The sequence below is a fragment of the Elaeis guineensis genome, chromosome 14 (assembly GCF_000442705.2).
Source record: "Elaeis guineensis isolate ETL-2024a chromosome 14, EG11, whole genome shotgun sequence".
NCBI lineage: Eukaryota > Viridiplantae > Streptophyta > Magnoliopsida > Arecales > Arecaceae > Elaeis > Elaeis guineensis.
Genome location: NC_026006.2, coordinates 61,535,000 through 61,554,495, shown reverse-complemented (window position 1 = coordinate 61,554,495; position 19,496 = coordinate 61,535,000). Strand labels below are relative to the sequence as shown.

The 19,496-nt window shown below is 36.6% G+C and overlaps 1 protein-coding gene across 1 annotated transcript; it reads left to right on the top strand.

Moving 5' to 3' along the window:
• Positions 1 to 11,767: 11,767 nt before the first annotated feature.
• Positions 11,768 to 13,301, top strand: LOC105057307 (transcription factor MYB108). Its single transcript, XM_010939890.4, has 3 exons — positions 11,768 to 12,001; positions 12,206 to 12,335; positions 12,421 to 13,301. Exons 1-3 carry the CDS (start codon positions 11,818 to 11,820, stop codon positions 12,983 to 12,985), a joined length of 879 nt encoding a protein of 292 aa, XP_010938192.1. The 5' UTR covers positions 11,768 to 11,817; the 3' UTR covers positions 12,986 to 13,301.
• The last annotated feature ends 6,195 nt before the right edge of the window (positions 13,302 to 19,496 follow it).

Below are 19,496 nucleotides of genomic sequence, written 5' to 3'. Positions count from 1 at the left end.
ATGATGCCAATACAATGAAGTCATGACCATTCGGTGTTTGTTTTTAAATTAAAACAATAGATTGTGTTGTGGAGTATCAGACCTGCTTGACTGCAACCCTTTTGAAAGTCTCACCTCTAATTTAGGGTGCTGCGATTAGCCCGTTACCTACCTATTTTCCCAGTTATGCTACAAAAGAGACCAGAAAATATTGTTTTCGTGAAGGAACCGTGCAAGCTATAGTCCATTTCTCACGCTATCTTTACCAATCCGATAGAATACAATGGTATTCAGAGATATGAACAGATTTCAAAAGGCAGGAAGGGACTGTTCACTTCAAATGTAAGCTCACCACCACCACCCTTTTGTGCTGTCACCCAGTGATTGTTTGCTTCTTCTACTTAAAGCATGATCTCTATCATTAGCCTTCACTTGGCACCCTCCTGTTGACGTATCTATAACATGATCTACGAGTTCATTTTTTATGGTTTTTTTTTTTTGTTTTTGGTTCAGCTTTCCACCTGTCTAAATCAAATTGGAATGCTTTTCCTCCAATTCAATATCGACACGTCTTCTGTAAGTAAAACAGTTTGGAGAGTGACTTCAGTTCCAACATGTATGCATGGTATTGGAGAACAGTCAATTCCAATGTCACTTGTAGCTGATCTTTGCAATGGTGCAAGTTGACGCATTCCAAAGATACAGTGCTCCATTTCCCCACATCTCCATGGATAAGCCCCACTTAACAGCACCTGTTTTAATCTCTTCCATCACCTTCAGGGTCCCAAGATAGCGACTCAAAAATGACTTTAGGATGACCTTCAAACTGTGTTGAAGTCACCATGGCTCAGTTTGAGTGAGTATGGACACATAAGATTCAAAAATTTGTTGTTTAATCAATTATGGGATGGATGACCTTGGTATACATTGATATTGGCACTAGCAATTGCAACAAGGAATTGACTGTAAAATGGATACATGGTAGGTGCTATGGCATGACATGTCATGAACATCCATGATGTGGTGTCATCGAAGGTCCAGTATGCCCAAAACTAGAAGATTCTAAAAGGAGGTCCCACTGGAAAGTTGCACCTAAATTGTGACAGATGCCATTGCACCTAGACATCTAGGAACTCGAACTTTTCAGGCTCCCCTTCCTCATTTCAACTTAGCATCCTCTTTGAATTCTATCCCATACATCACCATCTTAGCTTTTCACTTCCACTAAGGCTACATTTGCAACTTGGATCATCTTCTCTATCATTCTTATCGTCGTTGAACGAACCACATGAATATGAATCGTACCTTCTTGTTATCGAGAAAAAGGGAAATACATGTATAAAATCGTTGAATGGCCAACGATGGTGGTGGTGGCAGCTAAGAAGAGAAAAGATTGCAAAGACATCATCCATGTGGAAACTATGCAATATTCTTTGCTCCATCTACCTCTTGGACTTTGACACTCATCGAAAGACTAAAAATTAGAGATCCAAAGCTATAAGAAGCAAATTTATTAGGTCCTAACAATTCATCGCTTGCCAATGAACTGACTTAGTTGGGAGTCACTCTCATAGAACTTCTTTCTTACACTTGACCACCTGACTTGCCCTTGGTGACACATGGCGGTGCCTCGAGTGAACAAATGGATACATGTTAGGGGCCAGAGGAGGATTCTCACATAACTGTTGCAACTCTGACTAGGACATGCTATTGAGAGAGGTTGAGTGTTAGTGTGGATAAAAAATGGTGTAGTGGGGAGTGAGAAGGATTGTTGTTCTTCCTCATCTTTAATTTTGCTTTCCTTCTCCATTGATACTAGCTCAGGAGAGGGACAACAGGGCCATGTTTTAATCATGGTACAATCATCTAATTAAACTAGTAAGCTTATCATAACCCTTGCCTAGTGGTGCCACAACATGCTCCGTTAAAAAACCCCCTCCTATTATTCTTTTTGGTACATGAACCCCTCCTTTTGTTAAAGCAGTATGAACACCCTCCATTTGTAGATAGGAGAATGGTGAATCGGAGACCAAAAGAGTCACGTTTGGCCTTTGTGTAGCAGCAAACAAGGACAACAGCTAACACAGGGACAAACTTGGGTGTCATCAACACAATTTTAATTTGGCAACTTTGTAGGTTGAAGCTGCATTTTCTTTCTTTCTTTTCTATTCTTCCCTATTTCCAATGGAACCCTTAATATACTTTGTGGACTTATAACGGAGCTCATCATTTTCAAAAACATATACATAAAGCCCTTTCCATTGTGGAACCCACTATTTTAAACATTCAAAGGAAGGATGACCATCTAGCTCCATTTAATAATCTCAATAAAATTTACTTTTATATGTAATTAGTTGATCAGTTAGTGGAACATCTCCAAAACTTAGTTTGCAACAATCTAAGTTTGAGTGTAGCATGACTCGGATCATTATATCTAAAATTATGTGAAATAAAAATATCAACCCATCGTTGACATATATAATTTAGATGAGTCCGCCGCTAAAACTTTTGCACTGATTGAAAAAGCCAATCTAATTAGGCGCCGCTGCTTCTCTCCGACGAAGATTAAATTAAAAACTAGAAACAATCAATAGAATATATATATATATATATATATATATATATATATATATATATATATATATATATATATATATATATATATATATATATATATATATATATATATTATATATATATATATATATATATATATATATATATATATATATATATATATATATATATATATATATATATATATATCGGCTTGTTTGTTTTTTAAGATCTGACCTTAGCATGTTTACATTGAAGTTAGGAGGTTGTTTACTGAAATAAAGCTTACGAAAAGGCTTTATGATATAAAACAAAGACTGAAAACCTTCTTCTTTTTTTTTTTTTTTTGAAAGGAAAATAATCTTAAACTTTATATTCTAAATTTGTTCTATGGATAATTCTAAGCCAGAAAGCCCGTGGGGCGGTGATGGTGGCCCTCATTATCGAGGTTGCTTTGGCGGCTGCACATGGAATAATCGTACCTTAAGTTGCGTGCTCCCCTGTGCAGCTTGCACACGGAAATTGTGTAGTCTTACTTGTACCATTTTTGGCCATGGAAAAGAAGCTTTTGTTGATTGGCGTGAGGGAGAAATCTTGCACCGTTCTTTGTGGCCCTTTAATTTGGTGGCTCAAGTCATCCGGTTCGCCACTCCACGTATACGTGCCTGCTAGATTTAGCTAACAAATTAGCACCACAAATTGGTCCCCACCCCCCCTTTTTTTTTTTTAGTTCACATCTAAATATGGATACCTTAGTTTGAGGCCACTAGAAATTTTTCGTCATTGAAATATTTTTCTTAAGAAGCTGATGTTTGAATTTATGATGTCTGAAAAAATGATTGTTGCATATTTGATTGATCATAAAAAAATGGCATATGCCACAATGATTTATATTTTTTTTTATTGCAAACAGACGATCACATCAATCTAATGCTGGTGCAACTCAAAAGATTAGAATACAAAATATCATGTAAGTCAGTCATCATCTTGATGTCAAGTCCAATCTCTAATGTGGTCGATCACAAAAGAAGCAATTCAATCCGTGGCATTGTTCGTCTTTTGGAACATGTGTCGAACAGCCATTGCGATGGAATGACTTATGTTTGGTTAAGCATCTATTTTTTTAAAACAGTTGTATAAAATATCTATTATGTTCTTAATAAAAAAAATATTTTATTTCATTCTATTTAAAAGCTCAATGGCATATTTGAAAAAAAAACCTTCAATTTTCAACAATGGGAATTGGATTTTTTTTATGTGAATTTTTTTTTTCAATAAAATATGAGAATCTTATTCCTATAAAAATATAATTTTTCTATCTCTTTTCTTTTAAAACTTCTATCAAATATGAGATTTTTCTCTATTTTTCTGTTAGTCATGGTTTTCCTCTCTTCCTCTCGTGAACCAGTCTTAAGATATTTTAAATATGCATGAGTCGACCATGGAAATCTAGAGGAATGCCAATGGTACATCTATCATAACAAGCACAAATAATATCTTGACATAACAAATAACAAAAATGAGTGGTGGGTATCATTTTCCTTTTATAAGAAGTCGTATGTCCTGCAAACTCACTAGTCGGCTTCTACTCGGACAAGTCGAAATCCCCTTCCCTTCTTGGTTAAGTTTTTAACAACCATGGGTACCTGAATAGCTAATACGACCCACCTGCATCACATGTCTTCTTGCTTATTCTCCCATTGGTGGTCCAGATTGACTTGCATGTATGATGCTAGGGGAATACGAAATGTGACTAGCTATTTCAAAATGTATACAAAACTCCAACTATATGTTTATCGTCAAACAATTGATGGTCCTTCAAAGTGATGAACACGAATCTTCTTACAGTTAGATTACGTTTCCTATAGGTCTAGGATGGCTTCAAAGCACCATCGCCGACCAAAGTCCAGCACATCGTGCGCATATAACTAAAGATAGTACTAAAACAAAAAAATTCCATAGCCTAAATCGGCGTCAAACTAGACTTGCTTTAAAAAAAGTTTTGGTTAATATTGTGGCATTACCTCTTAAAAGTCATTAATCATGTCAGAGTATTTGCTATCCTCTTCTAATGACATTTGACAATGAGAAAACTGCCAATTGGGAAAAAAAAAAATCGAGCTAAATGCTTTCTATTTATCAATCTCATATCTTCAATAGCTCCTCATCAGACAATCGTCATTAGTAAGAGGGTGCGACGAAAGTGAATATAGTGAGATTAGAGAGAATTTATAGTTGCATAACTGCAATATCATGTCGTTGCTGTCGTAGCACCTAAGTTATCATTCACACATTCAACAGTTATAGATGTCACAAATTCTATGGAATGTCGGTCATTACGTCTTGAACTCAAATGCTGACTTCAAAATCTACTGACTTTTTTTTTTGGGTGGTAACATCCTTTTGCTTCAAACTCTTTTAATCCCAATGCTCTCCAGTCTTCCAAATTGGATACCAAAACATATAGGTTTGAATCCAAGCCCAAGAAAAAACCTTATAGGTTTGAATTAGGGTGCATTGTGGTCAAAAGTGGGATCTAATTTTAGTCTAACTAGTAGAATTTGCACGAGTAGATGCATTGGTATTAATCCAACAAATCCATGTTTCATCAACTATGAGCATTTGGAGGTCAAAAGACTGAAGGAAATGAAGAAGTAAACAACAAATATCATCCAAAAAGAGATCGGGTCAAAGACGCTTCAGCTCAGAAAAACCCCCAGTCTAAAAGCAGAGCAGACCAAAGGGGATGCCATCGCCACCCCCCACCCCCCTTCCAGAAAACACGGGCTTGGTTTTTAACGAAATTACCCTTCCGTCCCGCGTCCTTCGCTTTCACACCTACTCACTTCGCTCGTGGTAATTTCGTCCAATAAAAATTAGTTACCTTTTACCGCCGGCGGGTCTGAAGTCGAGACCAGCAGCAGCCGAGAGTGCTTTGGTTAAAGAAAGGAGGGTAAGTTAACCCTACGGGACACAGCTAGAGAAATCCTTTATATACCGCTTGCGGTGCAGAAATAATATACCATTTCATTTGGATGGGCCACGTAACCATCATTTTTTTATATCTATTAAATATAATTTTATTTTTTTATTTAAAATTTTTATAATAAAAATATATTTTTTTAAATTTATGATATTTTATGACAATATTATGACATTCTGCAATCAAATTAAAATTTCTTACATATAGAATATCATATTTTTTTAAAAAAAAATTTAAAAAAAAATATTTTCATCATTAAAAATTTATAAAATTTTTAAATAACGAAAATATCTCTTTTTTCTTTATGACATTCTGCAGTCAAATGATAACTTTCTGCACATAAATTATGACTTTCTGTGTATAGTCACAGGATGGTATAATATAACCATAGAATATCATAATTTTTTTAAAAAAAAGAAATATTTTTGTTATTTAAAATTTTAAACAAAAATAAAACTACAGATATTAAATATATGTTGAAAAGTGATAACTACGTGATCCAATTAAATGAGATGGTATATTTTTCATACACCGGGTGTGATGTATAAAGAATTATCTGATACAACTATATCTTGGGTTCCTTTTTAGGACCTTGTTTATCCTTTATGCCATTATTAAAAAGAAAAGCTAGGCTTGTCTTTAAAACCACCAGTTCCCTCTATAGAGTACCAGAGGGAGGGGGATGCCCCTTCTAGAATGTCTAGATTAGGATGGAACAAAACCCTTGGTCTTAATTATTAATTTGGTGATGCATCTCATTCTCTTTAACACCCCTTTCTACCGTAACCAACTAAACCTTTGTCCCATTCGAGAAGGATCAAAGAGAGGGTTATTATTAAATTGATTAATTACAAATTAAAATAAGAGTGTAATGATACTTACTGGCGTGGCAAACCTATGGTCACTCATTTCTTTAATGACATGACTTAGACTAACAAACTACCAATGTACATAAATTCTAATGAAGAATGATTGGAAGAATTTCATTTGTCATATTGCAAGATCGGTCAAGCAAGAAACTATCCCTCTCTTTGCAGCATTAAGAGGAGCAAAGTAGGTAAACTGATCAAGGAGTGAAAACAGTTCATTTTAATGAAATGTATTGAAAAATTTGGCACAATGGAAGTCTAGATTAGCTTCCATAAAATATCTCAAAAGTTAGCTTCCCAAAATTGTAAGCATGCTTGTGTCGCATTAGGATATAATATATTCTTTTTTTGTTTAATAGTATTAAGAGTAAACTAGACGAAACTAGTCTAAGAGTAAAATAATATATTTTAGTAGAATACGTGAGAAAGTGATTGGATGTATATTAGGATTTGGATTTAGAGTAATTTCTATAAATCAAACTTTTGATATTATAAAATATAAGCCGTGTGGTCACGTATGGCTGTCGACATCCTCAATTAAGTGAACACGTGCATCTCACCACCCCACGTATAGCCTTTTTTAAAGGACCATCTAAAAAAAGAAACCTCTTTAATCTTTATTTACCCAAAAACAAAGAAGAAAACTCTTCTCCATGGCCCACCGTCCTCGCATTGGACGGAATACTTACGTTTCATATGCTTTAGCCATCATAATGTTATTAGCCATCAACAATAGAACAACATAGACTTTAGCAACTTATGCCTCCTTAAAAGTTGTCCTCCACACAATTACTTTGTGCCACATGCCTCCAATTGCTTCATCTAGAGTGAAGGTTTTCTCACCTACACCCGAAGTATTATAATCAAATAGCTGAAGTGCTGCTAAGTGGGTGCTCAATTTGATGTTTAAGAAGCCATTATGAGGTCGACATCGCAATAAGAACAAGGAGGGCATGCTTTGAGATTTATATTATGTTCTCTTTTTGTATGTCATGAAATGACCATGTGTGGATGCCCATCTCTTTTTTTCTTTGGCAGCGAAGGAAAAGGAGAGAGAAAAAATAGGATGTGCTTTTGTTTATGCCCTTCCCCTTCAAGGACCACAAATTCGGTTTTTAATCCATGTTTGCAATATGGGAGGCTTCAAGCTATTACATTTCCATACTTAATTATGTGCAGAATATGCCCGAGCGAATGAAAGCACAACATCAAATAATCTGCCCACATTTAGAATGAGCATCATGTGGCTTAAGGTCCATCTAGTTGGCCTTGTTCCAATGTGAGATAACTTTTCAATTAGGCATGCATATCCTAATGCATTGATCAAGGGAATAAAGAAAGAGAAAGCCTTTGGCATATATCTTGATAATCATAGTGCAGTTATTCTCTCTCATATAATTATATAGTTCTCAAAAATCTAGTGAATTTTTAGCCTAATGCTTATCTATAAGTGAACATGAAGTATGTCATCATTCTTTATTTGCATCGGGATAAGGATGCAGGGATCATGCCTTGCTAGAAGGGTATTAATTAATATATCGATTTTGTTGAGTCATTAAATAATGTTAGATAATAATTTTTATATATTTTATTTTTATATGAAGCTAGTTTTTTTTTTTTTTTTTTTTTGATACATAATAATGGAAAGAGGAGGAAGATCGATGCAGCAATCTCTCTGACGAGATTCCTTCTCAGGCAACAACTCTCAATTTTTCTCGTGCCAAAATCACCAACAATGATCGTCTCGGATCATTTCACTTTGGTATTTACTTGAGATTCGAATATTGACCATTGAGAGAGAGCTTAAGTTCATTACTATTGAGCTGCTATCGTGAAGCTAGTTTATATTCATAATATAATAATTTTTTTAATTTATAGTGTAATATTAGTTTTTTTTTTATTGTTTGTCTTCGAGTGACTAAGGGAAGCCATCCTGATAATTGGAAGTTGCTTCTTTGAACCAAACTAGTAGTTCTAAGTCTTTATATAAATTTAATATACATATTTCAGTTGCTCAAGACTTGCTATTTTTTATATCCTGGAATGATTTTTTTCTGGGGACAAACTTTAACGGTGTTTTCTAATAATTGATTATATCTATATAAAAAGTAATTTAATTAATAAAGAGTTTTCTAAAAATAACAACGACGGTGCCATCAATCATGTCAATAGAACGACAAAAAAATTAGCCATGTCAGCCTGCTACCTGATTTGATATCTCGTGTACTAAATTATCTTCGAAAATTTGCTCAAGAGATTCTTTTGGAAATTAATTTAATAAGATCTACAGTAAAGTTATTTTTTAATAATAACAACGAGAGTGACATCAATCATGTCAGTAGAATGACACAAGATTTAACAATGTCACCCTGAACAGCTACTTGATTTGATATCTAATGTACTAAATTATCTTCAAAGTTTACTCAGGAGGTTTTGTTTGAAATTAATAGTAATTTTTTTTTTTTAAACTAATAGCAACGAGAGTGCCATCAATCCTGTCAATAAACTCATACAAAAATTAGATATCTCAACCTGAACAGCTATCTGATTTGATATCTAATGTACTAAATTTTCTTCCAACATTTACTCAAGAGGCTCTTTTGGATGCCACCATCCATACTATCTTTGAATCTTTTGGTACTAACAACAAAAAAAAAGAAAAAAAAAGGCCCCCTGTGATGCCTAATTAGACACGCATCCACCCATGCATCCCTCTTTTTTTTCTTTTTTTTCTTTCCTTCTCTAATCTCATGTCCCCCACTTTTAGCTAAACTAATGCCAAAATGTACGACGCCATCAAACTCCAAGCAAAAGCCAAGAGAGAAAACTCTCTCACGCACACATCTACTCATCAATCCCATATTTTACTACTAGTCGACTCCTATTTGGTTTTAACCCTACAAGAACTAATTAGCTTCCCAATGTGCTCCCTTTTGGAAGTACATTGGTTTTGAAGCATGGCATTGGGCCCCCTTTGTTTGACCCCAAGGGAAGGGTCCTTAGCTTTGCTTGTTTGCAGACTTCACCTTTCCGCAGCTCTCACTACTTTTTCTCCCACATGACTCAGATGACAGGAGTTCGGAGAGATGGAGATAAGACTTCAGGGCCATATTCATCATATTCCTCCACCACTAAAATATTAAAAAAAGAAGAGAGAGAGAGAGAGAATGAGGCCATCCAAGAATGTCACGATATCAATTATGGAAATCGTGTTATTAACCTAATTATGGGATAGTTTTTTTACGTGTGAACTTGGGATTATTATAATATTTGCCGATTTCAATGACTGCATCTCGGAGAACATTGCCTCTAATTTAATCAAAATTAGGCATCTCAGAGTAGCATTGCCAAGTCTTTGTTAAGCATTGCCAAGTCTTCGCTGGCGATGTTCTTTGGCAATGCTCTAGATGCATGTATTTTGTTCAATGAAATAAGCATGGGTGGCATAGAATCAGCTAAGAGATGTAGTCATTGAGTATTTAACAGGGATGAGAAATTATTTGAAGCTACTCCTCTCATCTTAGCAAAGTTTGAGGTGTATTTTTTTTCTCCCCTTATTTTGGTCAAGAACAAGAATATTTCTGCTTGATTGCCCAAAATGAGGATGCAAGTGGCCATGTTAGTTAGTCAACCAAAGAAATTGTGTCAACTAGCAATCAACAATAGGCACAATGAACTTCTTTTTGGCTAAAGTGAGTTGCTTAAGCAACATATAACTGCACTCCACTTTAATCAAGTTCCTTTAGCTATATTGAATGACTTATTTTTAAGAATCCCTGACCTGTAAAAGATTTTCTTTTCTTCAAATTTTAATATGTCAAAAATAATTTCTTCATTTGTGACGGATGTATCCTACTGATAACATTATCGTATCAAGATGGTCACAATTTGAAAAAATTGTTGGTTAAATTAGATCTACTAGCTCTATAATGGAGCAATTCAACTGCAAAGCAATATATATATATATATCACCTATATTGCTTTATTTTCTTTTTTTTTTTTTTCTCTATACCTGTATGCGTTGCTTTGCATTTAGACTGATCCATTACTAAGTTAATGGATCTGATTCAATTAATAATTTCTCCATAATTTGACAGTGCTATCACCACTTATCCATAATTTGGCAGTGCTATCACCACTTATTTCAAAAAATTATATTAAAAATCTTATCGGTAGAAAGGCAATTTTTGAGAGATTATCTAAAATTCTAAATTGATTTATAAGTATGCCTTTAGACTACATATTATTTGAGATCTCTCTCTCTCTCTCTCTCTCTCTCTCTCATACGCATGTGGGCGTGCATGAGCACTTGAAAGGTATCCACTAGAATTCTTGATTCATAGGCACCGTGCAGGCTTACTTCCAACAAACCCCCTAACATCATATATTATTTCCAAATTATGGGCTAGTACTCCAAACGCATTTAGGCTCTAAATGTTTAAATCTAAATTACTGCACCCATGCATAACCTAAAACAGACTATTGGCGCCCCCAAGTGACAATATATCCCCCTTACCATTTGCTTGAAGAATTTAATCTAGTCAGGAGAAATTTTAGCCAAAATTGGATTAACATGAGATTTAAACCCAAGTCACTAATATTACTGACCAATAATTTTACCAACTAAACTAGTTGATACTCTTACATCTTATCCTGTAATCAAGTCTCCAATACAAACATATAGCAATCATGCTACTCTTTAGAAGGACCATCTTGTCTCATCAAACAACTTGCATCTACACAGTAGAAAAATCTTTAAACGATTAAAAAACGGATAACAAGTAGACTAAATCTGTGTCATGCGAAGACCAACCCGTCATTAAAATCCCAAAACAATTATGCAAGCCAATCACAACATATCCTAATGCATCGTCCCCAATTTTTTCAACTCCAGCAGTGCAAACCACCCATCTCAAGCTCAGGCTCCTCCGGCGTCTGCTGCGGCCACAAAATATCTACATTCAGGAAAAAAAAAAAAAAAATGCCAAACCGAGTCTACCCTTCTACCCATAGACAAACCACTTTGACAGCAAGAGAAGTCCAAATAAGAGACAAAACCACCACATAGAAGAGAACAGGACAGAAGAAGACAGAGGAGGGTGGTCGGAATAGTCAAACTTCACAGGCTTTGTCACGCTGTTTTATTTAATTAACATCTTAAACCCCCACCACTTTAGGCTTTAGAGAGTTTAAACTAAGCCAAAATCCCATTGCGGCGTGCCCCCTTGCACGTCTCTCTTTTTTTTCCTAAAACCCTCTATAAAAGCCCCTGCCACCTCCCTCCCCCCACCCTTTTCATCTATTAGTCCAATCCCATCTCAATCCATCTCCCAGGTCTCTCCCCCCCCTCTCTCTCTATCTACCAAACTCCTCATCTAACTTTCTCTGTAGTTGTCTATCTTGATACAAGAAGAAGACAGAGAAGAAGCTATGGAGATGGGGAGGGGACTAGGAGTAGGGGTCCATGGAAGGACTTGGAGCTCTGCCAACCCACCAACTGAAGAGGACATGGATTTAAGAAGAGGACCTTGGACTGTGGATGAAGACCTCGTACTCATGAATTATATCGCCGCCCATGGCGAGGGCCGATGGAATTGTCTTGCTCGTTGCGCAGGTAACGGATTTAATTCAGTCCAGGTTTTTTATATTATTTAAAGGAGGACAGAGCAGAGTATGACGATATAAGTTTAAAGAGTAATTTTGAGACCACAACGATAGAAATATATTTTTTTAATTCCCCCAGCTTATTTTTTTCTAATGTTTCTTTATCTCTATTACCTTTTATTCTTCTTCCTCTCCTATTAATTCTACAAAACAGGACTGAAAAGAACAGGGAAGAGCTGCCGGCTCCGATGGCTCAACTATCTCCGCCCGGATGTCCGGCGCGGTAACATCACCCCCGAAGAGCAGCTCCTAATCCTCGAGCTCCACTCTCGATGGGGAAACCGGTAGGAAATCTTACAAAAATGCCCTCCGTCATTGAATTATTCTTACATTCTAGTCCTTAGCGAGTCGTTTTGGGTCTTGTAACAGGTGGTCCAAGATCGCGCAACAGCTGCCGGGGAGGACCGATAATGAAATAAAGAACTACTGGAGGACCAGGGTGCAAAAACATGCAAAGCAGCTCCAATGCGACGTTAACAGCAAGCAGTTCAAAGACGTCATGCGATACCTATGGATGCCTCGCCTCGTTGAAAGAATCCGGGCAGCCTCCGGCAGCTCTCCGGCAGCCATCTACCAGAATGCTAGTGTCCCGATGGCCGGCAGTGAGCAGCCGGCTGAGCCGGGCAGCGAGGCCGGGCAAGTGAAGCTAAGCCCAGAGACATCCAGTGCCGCCGGGTCGTCGTTGGACTCGGTCGGTATGCAGTTCTCGTCACCTCGGATCTCCGACTGCTTCTCGGAGTGCTACGGCGGCATGCAGGGAGGTGAAAATAGGAACGGTGACGGGATTCCAGACGTTCAGATCGGTGGGTGGTGGCCGGAGTCGCTGCTCAGCCCGGGCGGTAACAGTAACCAGGGGTTACCGGACTTCGAGCAGGGCGCATGGGGAGAGAGTTTGTGGAGCGTGGAGGATACTTGGTTACAGCAGCAGTTCTAAACCGAGGAAAAGAAGGGAAAAGTATGCCTTGTAAAGACTACACCAATATATAAGCACAGATTGGAATTGTGAAAAGAAAGGAGAAAGAAGAGAAGGAAGAGGAAATCACTGGAGAATTTTGAAGTCTTCCGATCTTTTTCTGAAGAATAGTTGGAATTTTTTAAGTTTTCCGATCTCTTTCTCTTCTTTGTTTCTTCTATTTTTTAAATGATAATAGAAGATTTGTAGTTTTAATCTCATTTTTTTCATCAGGATGCCAATGTAAGCTGTTGTTCCTAGATGTGTAATAAATCCACTTGTGAATTAATTGTTGCCACTCTACAATTGTTATTAATTATTTACTTGCTTTCATTAATAGAACAAGGATAACAGCAATATGAGGGGGACCTGTGAATATTTTTCTTTCCCTCCCTTAATAAAAGGAATCTCCATCACGCATCCTTTTTTATACTTGTGTCATAGTACTTTTAACTTGCTAATAATATGCATCCAACGACAAATATATAGTTTAAGCACATGTTCATCATTGGAGATGAGACATACCACAAAAATACTGGCAGGCTTTTATTGGCAGTGTTGTTTGAAACCGGTCCATGGATTTTGAAGCAAACTCGGACTTAATTTTGTCACACAGTTGAACAGCAACATGAGATTGTATTAGAATAGCAAAAATCAATAAATCTTATAAGAAATGGGAGCTAATTGTGGGAAGTGTTGGTTTCACACGTGGAGACCTTCCATTAGTCAGTGGAGGTCTCCATCTAGTTCAATTATATTGCCATGGGCAGGCGCGTGGGTGCCTTCTATATTTATATTGCAACTTGGAAGGGAAGGACATCATACTACCTTTACTTATTTTAAGCATCCATCAAGTTTATCTATATATACTAAAATTATTGGATATCTAGAAATCGATTATGAAATCACAGACTTGTTTAGGTGAGAAAAGTATTTCAGAATTATTTTTTAATTTTTTTAAATGTATGAGTTATCAGAATAAATTATTCTTTACTATAAAAAATGTTTTTATGTCTCTACTAGTATAGTTTCAAATTCTCTCATTAAAAAGTAATCGTGCATATTAGAGGATATTTTGAAAGATATTTTTCATATTTTTGAGAATATGCTGATTATTGACTATCATCCAAATTTAAATTTGAGACCTCTCACTTCCAAAGCAAAAGAAACAAAAAAACAAGCCAAATTATAGTCATTGGTAAAAGCATATTTTCTAGTATATACTGAAATATTATATACACACATATTTTAGTTGCATTAATCTAAGTAACATATAGAATCTCTAAGTTAATTTGTCATTAAGATATCAAAATGATATATCATTGTGGTGGTCAAAACCATCTTAGTCCATAAATCACATCATTTATGGCAATTTGACGTTTCCATAAATGATAGGCATAAAAATAAATCAAAATTTTGACCAAGTATCCTTGTCTCACGGTAAGACTACTCCAATACAAATGAGAGAAGACTAAGCTTTAAAAATTAGAAATAAATTATATTTATATCTAACAATTTGAAAATTTTATACTCATATCTTGAGATTTACTTTTATCCAATATTTTAATTCATAACTTAATGAAATATTAGTTAAACTATTAATCTTAACTGAGATCCAAATACCATAATAAAAAATCAAAAAATAGTCAAAATAATTTATTTTTTGATAGAAAATTAATATAATCTTGAATCACATAATGACAATCTATGGACATAAGAAAATGTATATCCTCCTCTTCGGTTAAAAATAATTTTGATTTTTTATAGGATGATTAATTTGTGATCGTAATAAAGAATGCAATCGATTTTTGTTGGCGTTAGGTGCTACTGTTCCCTATCCCCACCCAACAACGCAACTGTACAGCCAATGATTAGATTGGCCCTCTTTCAAGCCAACAAGACAAAGGAAAAGCAAAGAATAAAATAAATAATGTAAAAACTAAAGGCTAGCATTACCCACACGTAGCCAGATAAACTATAATAATCACAGAAATTAGAAAGATAAAAGGCAAGAGAGCAGCCACGCGAGACAGCAACAGCGGTAACCTCACCGTCACGGCACCCATATCCAACAGGCGGAGAACCGCCTATCTCCGGTGGTCCCGGGTCGACGGCGTGCTCTGACACCGACACGTGTATGTTCCCAGCCGCCGAGAAGCCCTGGGGCCGCGTCAGCGCTTGTCGCAGCATGAGCTGGCGAGCACGATCCGGACGGTCCGGAGGGCTCGGCTTTCCGCCACGTGCCAGCGTCCAGAGTCTTCTGAAATCTCGGTCTTCGTCGTCTTCTTCTCTCCCCCCGCCCCCGGGCTTCCGGTCAACCGGAACCGGATAACCCCTCGTGCGCGTTTGGTGGTAGCCACCACCTCCATATCTCCAACTTTTGGATTCCACACGCATTCGGCGATCTTAGTCGTCCAACTGGTAGTACTTTCTTTGACTCGCCTCATGCTTGTTTATTTGGAACAATGGGTTGTGACAAACAAAACCAGGGCTGGATTGGATGTGTTGTTGTTGATTAGTGGCTGCCATCTCAATCCGATTAGATTTTTTTTCCCCCCTTTTTTAAGTTACATTGATAGATATAAGATGGTTGCTTCACTTCACTGATTTCTCTTTTGATCAAGAGGACGTAGCATCGGATTATATCAAAAACTGCTGCATGACTTCGACCTTGCTAATTTCTAGCTTCACCTTCATTTGTGCTATTTATTTCAATGGATTTGATGCCTTTCCATGCCATCCTTGTCTAACATCATGAGGCATTGAATCACTTTTTTTTATCCTTGGTGGGTGCAAAAATTGTAGATGCATGAATTGCATGAGTGCATTCGAGGGTAATCGTGGGAGGTTTTGGACTATTTGTACTGGTGTTTAGTAGGGGATGGAGCACTAACATATAGGGTGCCAACTATTGTTTTTGATTTTTTGATGTGAGGGATTCCTAGTATTGTTAGGCTAATTTTTGACCTGGACCATTGTAGCATTTTTTCATGCAGAGTCATGCATGGCAAGCTAAATTCCGGGATCTAATATAGATAATATAAAAGACTCAACTCTTGTCAGTACAAGTGGCGTGAGATGTTATTTCTAGTATAAAAAAATGTGATTGGGAAAAAATTATAGTTTGATCATTCCTTTGACTTTCCCATCTGTTGCCAAATGGATTTGATTCAAGCCCATGAGCTGGACAGATGGGTGAGATGGTCAAGAAACTCAGACAGTAAGCTGAATATCTTAAAATGATTGATGATGATTGGACCTTCGCTCCAACATCTAAATCAGTCTTAAGACATCAGAAACAAAGGAAGTCCATTTATTGGGGGTCGATTTTTCGATGAGCTTCTTTCGATGTTTAAGTCAGATCATCTGAGGAGAATAGTGGAGGATCTGAGTGAAACATGAAGAGATTCTGAGTGGAACGCATTACTTATTATGTTTCATGATCGATCTGTATATTGGAGCAAAAGACTAGCTACCATCAACCACTTCGAGATTTTCAGCCAGCTACTCGGATCTTTTTACCATCTCATTCACCTTTCCAGCTCGCCGTCTAACTCATCGATCTAAGTTAAACCAATCCTCAATGGCAATAGTATCTTTAGGAAATTTGATAAAAGAAAAAAAAAAGAATCACTTATAGTACATTTTGATAATTATCTCTCATCCAATTAGACATACCATTTTTATGCACATAATTGAGAAAAGTTCCTGTCCAAATAATTCATTGGGATCACATCCTTCTGAATCAATCAAATATTTAAAAATCATAAAAATGAACCATGAGAATTATTATTATTATTATTTTGGTGGGGCAGTGGAGTCCTGCATAAAAATCCTAAGCCCGCCCCTGTTTTAGACATTTCTCATGTCTCTATAACTACATAAATTTCTCTTGCAACTCTTTTTAAGTTATATATCTACTCTCCGTTGTACTTAATGGCAACTTGCCTACTTGAAATTTCTCGTGGGAACAAAACTAAATGGCCCAGACCAACGCATGGAATGCCAAAACTGCCGCATTCCACGCTTGAATCGTACACCATTGCTCCTCTTCCAAAAACAAAGAAAACATGATCACTTCTCTACATCATTGAATTCACGTTTCAAACTTTTGCATGACGGAATCAATCCCTCACAAAGCATATTGATGTTATGCGGCCTAATTCTCATCCTCAAATGTGAGAGAAACCGAGCATATAGACGCAGCTCCAATCATTCAAGATTTCACATCTCATTTTTTATTTATTTGAAAATATAATAACTATTTATTGTCATTAACAATTTAAATATGAGATCTCTTATCAGAAGAGGAAGCTACAGTCAAGCAAACTAAGTAGTTGTTGGTTACGTATCTTGTACTTATTTCATGAAGACTTTAGACGTGCTGCTATAGTTTATTGAGATGTTCTTCCATCAATAAAATGCCATTCACATCATGGAACAAGATTCGTGCACTAATGCACTTTACTTGTAGTTAAGGAATGCCTAAGCACTTAATACAGCTTTTCTCCAAAGGTTTCACATCACCTTTTTAGTAAACTACATCCTAATTAATCATTTAACGAATCATTTGGGGCAAATGACATTACCACATAGCATCACTTGTATTAGAGTAAATAGCTTTCTTCCATTTCTCAAAATATTGAAGCACCTAAAATACAATTACCCTCTAGTGATCCACAAGGTAGCTAGATTTCCTCGATGCACATACAAAGTATTATCATGTTTAGCTAACCAGAAATCATATGCAATAAGATGAGCTGTACCTTTGCATTGTCTTGCATATGCATGATTATAATAAGAACCAACAAACCTTATCCAAATTATTTATGATCTTTCACATTTAATTACTATTAAAAGCGATATCTTCTATGAACACAACATCTCTTTCTGACAATAGATACCAATGCGACATTCATTGTACCATTTTTCTTTGTATTAACTTTTGTTTCCTATATTCTTGCGTGAAAGGTTGTTATATCCAAGATTAAAACACAGGAGTCGATTCGGCCTCAGGGCTGCATCTCATCACCCTATCCACATCTCAAACCCCAGGGGTGCCTCAAATGGCATATTGAGGTATCCCCTATCCATCAAGGTATTTCCGATTGTAGCTAGAAAGCATTGCCAGCCCGCAACAATTGTAGGAAATGCTAGGGTTCAGAGTACTACTGTTAGCGTGGATATATGTTGAAGCCGCCTCCTTTTTTTCCTCCACCAATGACTAGGATTCCAAAGAATCCACTAAAAAGATCATTCTTTTCCCTGCTATGTAGCAACCACCTGGAGCCACGAGTTAGTTTGTGGCCCTGGATATATCCTTATCCCAATGAGGGCCTAACATGGGAAGGATGGCTTTCGTGGAGCGTCTGAGATGTGAGTTCTAGATATCAAGGAAGGTATTGATTAGACCATTGAGGTAGCTTGAGACTCAGATGCTTCCTTATGGATGCAGTACTCTCTTTGTTATGCATTTAATTTTTATGATAAGGACAAAGCTGGATGTCTGGAGAAAGACACGTAAGATTCATTTGTAATGTGGCTGCCAGATTGTTCCACGACAAGAAAAATAAATTTAGACACAACGGTTGAAAAAATCATTATAAAAATGATGCTAGCACTAAATGTGATTGTCTGATATTATATATGGAGTTGGGTACGTGAGTCTTTAGAGTAATAAAAGCAGGGATTGGCAACTTTCGATATCATATTCGGTCATGGAAATGGATCTTCTTCTACTCCTGCTCCATAGATTATCTTGATTGGAAAAGTCATATTCTTCTGCTTCTTAATTGTCCTCGTTCTTGTTCATGGCAATGAAGATTTTAAGTATTTTTACGCAAGCAAGTGTTGATTGTTTCCAAATTCTTCGGACTTTCTGTGGATGATGGAGCAAGTGGAAGCAATTACGTAAATGTTGCATGTGTAGTCTTGCTTGCAGTTTGGAGTAAGCAGAGTCCACCAATGGCTTTGGCTACAAGAACCCGTACATGTTACGTGATAGCCATGCCAGGCCTAAAATATTTCTTAAGTGTTGCTTTAATTGCAACAGATTGCGATGAATCACTCACATCTGATTGGTATCATGGTAATTATTTATGTTCTCAGGAGTGAACATCAGATGCCCATGATCTTTATAACTTGAATGATCGACACCTAATTGTTCGAACCAGCTGGAGAAATTGCATCTAACATGCTGAAAGTATGTGTTCAGATCGCACACACCAATGGCGATGCAAACAAGGAAAACCTCTCCCTGAGGCCATCGTTGGTGGCTCTTTATTCAACAATGGCTAACACATCATTAAATTTTTTGTGTTCGACTTAAGATGGTCTCCGAAGCCCTAATGATCATTAGGTCATTTGCTGGCTTGGCCTTCTTCGTTGTTGAGATCATAAACATTCATTAAAAGTGACAAACTGGGCTTAATTAGGTCACACGTGCTCACCAACGTACAAGTGATACAATTAGATAGGATTGAACATGGGTTGG

Bases quoted from the DNA above. Each gene is read 5' to 3' on its own strand.
- LOC105057307 (XM_010939890.4), top strand. From the start codon at position 11,818: ATGGAGATGGGGAGGGGACTAGGAGTAGGGGTCCATGGAAGGACTTGG. The intron at 12,002-12,205 runs GTAACGGATTTA...TCTACAAAACAG, and splicing joins TTGTCTTGCTCGTTGCGCAG to GACTGAAAAGAACAGGGAAG. The intron at 12,336-12,420 runs GTAGGAAATCTT...GTCTTGTAACAG, and splicing joins CACTCTCGATGGGGAAACCG to GTGGTCCAAGATCGCGCAAC.